General features: G+C 42.2%; 1 protein-coding gene across 1 annotated transcript in view; it reads left to right on the top strand.

Annotated features, from left to right (window-relative positions):
• The window catches only part of cep162 (centrosomal protein 162), a 208103-nt gene extending 200410 nt beyond the window's left edge, over window positions 1-7693 (top strand). The window contains exon 28 of the mRNA XM_085997703.1: window positions 7122-7693. Within this exon, the coding sequence (XP_085853829.1) occupies window positions 7122-7340 (219 nt within the window). The 3' untranslated portion in view covers window positions 7341-7693. The remainder of the gene's footprint in view (window positions 1-7121) is intronic.
• Window positions 7694-8688: the final 995 nt, after the last annotated feature.

An 8688-nucleotide genomic window follows, 5' to 3' on the forward strand; every position in this document is an offset into this window, starting at 1 on the left:
ACCTCAAAAGTGATGCACCTCAAAAGCATCATTCATCCATATGACAAAAATTGATTGGTTCAAATGACCACCATCTCTTTAATCTGCTGATTAGCTCAAGTGTGACCAATGCAAAATGCCTGCAAGAATCTTTGCCCTTTTATCTGGAGCCTGAATTTGAATTTAGTGCTGGGAATTTTGAGCTCTTGTGGGCAAATTCTGTGGCTGGAATCTTGCCGGCGCTCAGAGGGCGGATTCAGAGGCGGGTCGCTCTCAAAATCTAAAAAATTGTCAGCAGGTCCAGAGCCCGCTGTGACCCCGTGTCAGTTTCCCAAGTGCTGGGTCTGCCTGCACTTTACAGACCTGACACTAAGCGACAGGTGAGCCAGTTGAAATAGTTAAAAGGTTGTTAAAAGGTACTTAAATAGCATTTTACCATCTACTTACCATTTTTTCAGCTTTTTGACGAGTTTCACGGCGCTCGGGGATCACGTCCGGTAAGTAGGTCGGGTTTTCAATGACTCTCCATTGCTCTGAATAGATGACAGCTGCAAAAGTGGTATAAAAGCTACCATTTCACAGCTGTTCACTTTCCAATATTAGAAGCTGGAGCCTTCAGTGATTTGGAACACACTTTTGAGCTTTAAGCAGTTTCGAAGTGTTTGGAGTAAACTCTATCCACTGTCATGTCCTTGGAACAATCTATCTCACCATTGACAGATCGCTTGTGTCATCTCAACTTCAGCTGCCATCTATTCCATCAGCATCGGTGCCCTTGGAAAAAATCTCACCTTGGTCCTCAGAATCCCACCACAATCAGCCTCAACATCATCATCACCAGGCACACCAGCAGCACCAACCTTCTCCGCAATCACCTGATGCTGGACAGGACACAGGGCATCAGTACCCGACCACATTGATGGCCAGGGATGGCCTCACTATGGCCACATTTACGTCACTTGACCCTGGCTGCCACATGATGCGCCAGGTTGGTACCACCCCACACCAGCACCATAAAGCATCCCTGCAATGCCCAAGCCATTCCTTTTGCACTCATCGCCATTGCGGGGGGTACCATTATGTCTCACCATTCACTGCAACTCACTAAGCCATTTCCAAAGGTGCACACAAAGCTGTATGTGTGAGGGAAAAGTGCATAATGACGGTAGTAATCTTCACCCTGTTGTGGAAATATAGTACCCAAAGTGTACAGTCCATATCATATGATAACCACACAGAAAATTTGGCGGGCTAAGTGCAGCCGAGGTAAGTGGCGGACTGTGATTTAAGTGAAAAATATTTAACTTGAGCCTGACAAGATAATAATAAGAGCCATAGTGATAACAGAACAGAATCCTAGAATAATAGAAATTTACAGCACAGAAGGAGGCCATTCAGCCCATTGTGTCTGTGCTGGCTCTTTGAAAGAGCAGTCGTGCTTAGTCTCACACCCCTACTTTTTGTTCGTAACCCTGTAAGGTCCTCATCCTCAAGTACCTGTCCAATTCCCTTTTTAAATTATTTATGAAATCAGCTTCCACCACCTGTTCAGGTAGAGCGTTCCAGATCCCAACAACCGAGTGAAAACATTTCTCCTCTCCCCTCTAGATCTTTTGTCAATGATTTTAAATCTATGACCTCTGGTTATTGACCCACTCGCCAGAGGGAAGTTTTTCTCCCCATCTACTCTATCAAAACACTTCATCATCTGGAAAACCTCTATTATGCCACCTCTTAACCTTCTCTGTTCCAAGGAGAACAGTCCTAACTTTTCCAACCTCTCCCCTCATAACTGAAGTCCTTCATCCCTGGTAACACCCTGGTAAGCCTCCCTCTTTGCCCTTTCTAAGACCTTTACATCTTTCAGCAGTGTAAAATGCATTGGCCGGAATGTTGCCGGTGTTCAGAGTGCAGGACTGGAGGCGGGACCACTGTCAAAATCACAAAGATTGACACTGGGTAGGAAACCCGCTGTCAACCCGCCTCCAATCAATCTTCCCAAGTGTTGGGTCCCCGATTTGCGCATGGACCCAACACCTAGCAGCGGGAAGAGGATTATAGCCACTTACCTGGCTGTTAACAGGTACTTGATACTTGTTAACAGGCTCTTTTACAATTTTGCTGCTTCTGCCTCGGGCTTCCTGACGTCAGGACGCCATGCCAGGTAAGTGTGGCGTGTTGAGTCTGCTGTAATGTTTCTGCATTGATGATCGCTACAGAAGTGGTGTGAAGGATCTAATGGTGCACTGGTGAGTTTCAGAGGTAAGAAAATGTTGGGAAAATCATTTTTAATGCATTTACACTTTTCTGTAGGTAACAAGTTTTGAATTGGCTGTCTAGTGATACCTCATTGGGAGAACCTCTCTCACCAGTGACAGATCACTTCTGTAACCTCACCTGCAGCTGCCATCTGTTCTAACCTATGGAGGGAGTCCTTGGAGAGTCTGGGTGCAAGAGCTCACCTTTGTACAGTGTTTGCAGCACCTCAATGCTGTCAAACACTGAAAATTCAGCTGTCAATTAGTTTTTCGCATTTAAACAAATCAAATCAAACTGCTTTGGAAATTTCACCATAGCAACCGCGACGCCAAAGTTAGATCTTAGACTGAAACTTAGAGCTGGATTTTGCCGGTGCTCAGAGGGCGGGTTTGGAGGCAGGTCAAAGGTTAACATTGTTTTGATTGACGGCGGTTTGCGCTCCCGCCATCAACCTACCTCCAAACAATTTTCCCAAGGGTCGGGTCCCCGATTTAGGAATGGACCCGACACCTAGTGGCAGGAAGAGAATTAAAGGCCTATTAACAGGTAGTTGACAGCCTATTTTTGAATTTTGCCGCTTCTGGCTTGGGTTTCCCGACATCCGGACACCACGCCAGGTAAGTGTGGCGTGTTGTGAGTCTGCTGTAATGTTTCTGGATTGATGACAGCTGCAGAAGTGGTGTGAAGGATCCAACGTCACACATGGTGAGGAAAGAAAATATTGGGAACTGCATTTTTAATACATTTACACATTTCTTTAGGTTACAAGTTTTTAAATCCATGTCCAGTGACACCTCGTTAGGAGAACCTCTCTCACCGGTGACAGATCACTTCTGCCACCTCACCTGCAGCTGTCATCTATTCCAGCCTATGGAGGGAGTCATTGGAGAGTCTGGGTGCAAGAGGTCACCTTTGTGCAGTGATTGTCAGTGTTTGCAGCACCTCAATGCTGTCAAACACAGAGAAATCAGCTGTCAAAATTAAATTGTGCGTGGTCCCTTTAAGGAAACCCACAGATGACGCGTCATCAAATGACGTCATCTGACCCGCTTCCTCTTAATTGGCCGGCAAGCCCGCAGGGCGGGCTTAACAAGGTCAATCAAGGCAAAATTACGTCTGTGGGCCGGATGCAGCTGGGGGCGGGACTGGAAGCCGGAAACCACCTGACCCGCACCCAACCCGCCTCCATTAATAAAATCGCGGCCTTAATCTTTTATTAAACAAACTTTTTGTTTTCCTTTAGCTTCGGAACATTCATACTGGCTTTTTTTTTAAAGGGACACTACAGTGACTAGAAAAGGGACAGAATCTTTCCTTTTCTTCTTTCTTTATTTCATCAGAGACTAATTTATTTTCATATGGGTTAGCATGCAGCTTAGATTGTTTCCCCTCTCTATCTCCCACTCTCCTGTTCTTTATGCTTTAAGTTTCTTCACATTCACTTGGGATATCTCGTCCAAGCGCTTGGAGTACTACATCCGTCCTTTTGGATGATTCCGATAACCTCTTGGGCCCCCTGGACCCTAACTTCTCTGAGAGACTGTTCGCAATTTCATCTCTCATAATAAGCACCCACCATTTTGTTTTAGATTTCAGTGACGAAAACACCCCCTTACAAGGTTTTCCTACCCAGTCGTCCCGCCTGGCACCTTGTACTGATGTTATAGACCGAGTCCGTCTTTAACTCATTTCTCCACAATAACCCTTTTGCACTCCTGGCTGGCTTGCCACTGTTAGCTTGTAGAGATTACCAATCTCTTTCAAATTATCAGGATCGACTGCAAACCAATATGGTGGGAATATTGTGTTTTATCAGAGTTTAAGATGGAATGTAACACATTAATTATACAGCAAAAACATATGACCATGACAAGCAGCTGGTACCGGTCCCACTCGGACAGACGGCTGCCGTGCGCGAACAGTTCTCCGGCTTACAGCCTTTCTCCTTCTCGTCTAGAACCCCCAAGAGTGTTTGACTTCAATGAGCGTGGGTCCACTCTCGAAAGAGCGTTCGACCAGCTCGCTCTTGTATGGTTCTCCCCTTCACCGTCTGTGTGAATGAGCCCTCATGGTGCTTCTTTTATTGGCCCAGTAATTCCTGTCACAACGCGTGAGTACGGACAGGGTACTCACGCGTGTGCCAGGAGGAATTGCCGGTTTTCAGCATGCACAGCGCATGCGCTGAAAACCGGCATTTCCTGTCCTCTGACTCAAAGGGTTAAGAGGCTGAACGCATGCGCAGTATTGGGCAGCGCGTGCGACTTGGATTTCCTGTATTTTTACAGATTTGCGCATGTGTGAAGGGCTTCGGTTTTTACGCATTGAAAAACCACACGTAAGTACTTAGTTTTACAGGTAAGTGGTCTTTTAGTACAATTTAGAATTTTTTTTCCACAGGTTTATTATTTTTAAAGAATTTACAGTAAGGTAAGTTTAGTTTTAGACCCTATTTTTTAAAAATTTATTTTTTTCAAAAATTTGATTAATTGTTTAAAATAGTTTTTTTAAAGTTATTCATAGTTAATTTAATTATTGGGATGCTTTTTAAAATTTTATTTAAAGTTTAAGTAGTGTTTTGGGGTGCCGTACTTTTCATGAGTTTGACAGTCTTTACTATCAAATTTATGAATGAAGTTTCCCCTCCCCTGATCGGCTGAACAGTGCTCACCTGATCCCAGCCGGCACATCGCACTAACTACGCCGCTGGGTCAGGTTAGCACAGCACGCCGAGATCAGAACCGGGCCACTTACAGGAAATCCACTGCGGGCCAGGTTTCAGATGTCGGCGCGCCGGGTAAGTGCACATCGGGGGCTTGCACGCGCAGCAAGCCCCCGACAGGAATTACTGGGCCATTCTCTTTTTAGGGATGGTTCTGGGGCCAAATTATTGACAAGACCATTCAAGGTTCCTCCATTGGAATTTGTCTTATCTCTCTCTCTCCCCATTCTCCCTGGTACAGCAAGTACAAGACCTGACCTCGTACCCTCTCCATCAAGGGGCCCACGTCAGCATTTTGCTCATCCTGCCGTTATCCAAACTATCTCCCTTTAATCTAACAGACTGTTCCCTCATGAGATGGATACCTTAACTCCCCTAAATTCCTTTTATTCTATGTCTTTTATACTAATTAACTTATAATTATCTTCACAAGCAGTTCTATTAAGCTAACTCTGATTCATACCTTAGTATTATAACATGGTTATTAGCAATGATAGAAGAAATGTAGGCATTGGGCCCGAGTTGGTCAAATTAGAGATACATAAACAAAGTTGAAATCCTAATACAAAAGCAAAATACTGCGGATACTGGAAACCTGAAATAAAAACAGAAAATGCTGGAAATATTCAACAGGTCAGGCAGCATCTGTGGAGAGAGAAACAGAGTTAACGTTTCAGGTCGATGACCCTTCGTCAGACGATCCTGACCTGCTGAGTATTTCCAGCATTTTCTGTAAAGTTGAAATCCTAACTGGAGAACAGCAGATAGCTAGCTTGAAAGCATGATTATTTATGACCGTCACAGTACAGAATGCTATAACATCCGCAGAGAACCAAAACACAAGCAGATTCTAAGCATCTATCCAGTTATTCTAATACTAGTCTGAAGAGACTTTTTGTCTCCAGTCCTAATACCATCATGTAAACACAGCATTATTCGTGTCACAATTTTATCTGCATAACCATATACATTTTGGACCCCACTGATTTCTAACAAACTGCTGACCAATCAGCTTGGTGCACTCTCATGTACCCATTGTGACTTGCCATTGGCCTGAGAGAACACTTCCCTGATATCAACCACAGTCCCTCAGCAGACTTTAAAAGTAATTAATTGGCTGTGAAGTGCTTTGAGATTTGCTGAGGATGTGAAAGGCACTATATAAATGCAAGTTCGTTCTTCTAGCCAGTTAGCACTCCCCTCCAACACGGTTAGTGGAGCTGCTAACTTTAAAATTAATTCAGGTCCTGCATGTTTAAATCTGCTTCTGCCCAGTGAATATTGTGTTTAAATGAGCATGGTATATATTAGTTTTAAAGTCATCAGCTCTACTGAGATTGGTGCTATGCAGGCTGTGACATAGATCAGTGGAGATGAACACATGCTGCCTGTAGTATCACCTGTTTTGGGCTATAATTGGTGTTGGAGAATCACTTTTAACCAGCTCTCTTGAGTCTGTAGTAGACCCATTAGCTGAACATGTAGATGGGTGCATTGGTGAGGCTTTGAACTGTCCGATCAGCTGGTTGTAGCAATGATTGATCTTGCTGGCAGGAGTACCATTCTTCAAAGTAAAAAGAAAATGCTGACTTTCCAAGTCAAGCTTTTGTCATGTACTTAGGACAAAAAAGGTCATCAGGCTCACACAACTTGCCATTTTTTTTTTTGCTGGACTCATCCATATGTACCTACCCTTTTGCCCCCACCTCTGCACCTCCTTCAAAAAGCAATGTAGCCAATTCAGGAATCATGTGCCAAAAATGCCTCTCTAAAGACGATGAAGCAAGTCCCAGGAGGCTCTTGCTGATAATTGGGAGTGCGGGTGAAGTGCAGTGGAACAGTTTTATGTTCTAAGCCCACGCTTATGTGGAGAATTAGGCACATTATCTCTGGTATGAAATACAATACAATTTTTCATTTTAAGTAACATGCACAGGTGTCAAAATCAAACATTCCTTTGTACACTAAGCTAATAATAGAAAACTGAGCATATAGTTGATCTTCTTTATAGCCTCTTTTTTGCCTCTTGATTAATATTATTTTCAGCAATGGTAGCATTGGTCCTTAATTAGTGTATTTCTTTAAATCTATTTTTCATTAAAGGAATGATTGTTGAATAGTTATCAGGTTTCAGTTAACTTTTTTTTGTTTAATGTGCTAATAGTTAATTCAGCAAGCTCGGTACTGTGCTGATGCAGAACAAATTCAGGAGCTCGAGAAGTGGAAGAAGCTGGCACAGTTTAAAAATCATGAACTGGAAAATTTCAGAACAGAATTGGACTCCATACTGGATGTTCTCCGTGAGTTGCAGAGACAAGGGGTTGTTATTCCAGCTCCTGGTTCCACAAGACAAACTATCTCAACATTTACCAGGCAATTGTAATACTATAAAAATGATTCACTTTTGTTATGTTATGGAATCCCTAACTGGAATGTGTATTCAAGCGTGCAGCCTGTGAAGCTGTGCCATGATAATGCTTGTTCATAAAAGGCTCGTTCTTTTTTTGCAAATGTGATAAATTGTTTGGAAGAAATGTGTTTACCACAGCTTGCTTCTGATTTGGCTTGTTTTAACCTCCTTTAGTTTTAAAGCTGTCGATTGACTGAACCTATTAAGAGAATCTTATTAGAGCAGTTAATTTGCTTTTTTTATTTATTCAGTCAAAACCCTCTTGAGTATCCTGGTGTGTGTATATATATATATCACTGCATAATAAATCTCATTAATACATTTTATGTGATGTCATGTTGTATTTAACTCTCATTGCACAGTATGTAAATACATGGAGCACAAAGACAGCTGTCGCAATACAATTACCTGAAAACAATAAAAGTTACACCGTAAAATGTGGGTGTACAAACGCCGATGTGTTTGTCTGAAACACTTTTTGCTATATCAGTCCATTTATTTGAAATAGGTTAATGTCTCTGCAAACATATCATAGAGGATTTTCAGACAAACATGTTAGTCATTCATATGCTAGTATCCTACAGCCTAACTTTAGGGCCAGTATAAGTAAAACTGTGCATATGGTATACAACAGCAATGAATTTGAAGCAGTTATTTTTGCTCTTGTAATTTATGACTGAACTCCAAGAGAGAAGGGCATCTTTAAATAGTTATTCAAAAATAGACTGTGTCCAGACTGAAGGGAAAAGCAAAAATGAGCCAAACATAATTTACAAGAGAGATCAGAGTTATAAAACACTGTTTTCTTGTAACTCTGATATCCATTAATCTCCACTTACTACTGTACATATAATTGTTTTGATACAAAGATCTTAACAATTCTTTGGTATGTTCTTTAACTGTGGAGTTGTTGGCACACTATCTTACAAGGTTAAGTTATTGCTATGGAATTTAAATTTCCTTTTGGGAATGCACAAAAATTTGTAGCTAAATTTAAAAAAATATATATTTTGGCAATGTCCAAATTGTAGTAAACATAATAACATAAGAATGAAGAGCAGGAGTAGGCCATACGGCCCCTCGAGACTGCTGCACCATTCAATAAGATTATGGCTGATCTTCGACCTTCACTCCATTTTCCTGCCTGATCTCCATATCCCTTGATTCCCCTTGAGTCCAAAAAGCCATCTATCTCAGCCTTGAATATACTCAATGATTCAGCATCTATAGCCCTTTGAGGTAGAGAATTCCAAAGATTCACAACCCTCTGAGTGAAGAAATTCCTCCTCATCTCAGTCTTAAATGGCCTACCCCTTATCCT

This window comes from Somniosus microcephalus, chromosome 9 (genome assembly GCF_052327205.1).
Source record: "Somniosus microcephalus isolate GS21.2 chromosome 9, FLI_Smic_1.0, whole genome shotgun sequence".
Lineage (NCBI taxonomy): Eukaryota > Metazoa > Chordata > Chondrichthyes > Squaliformes > Somniosidae > Somniosus > Somniosus microcephalus.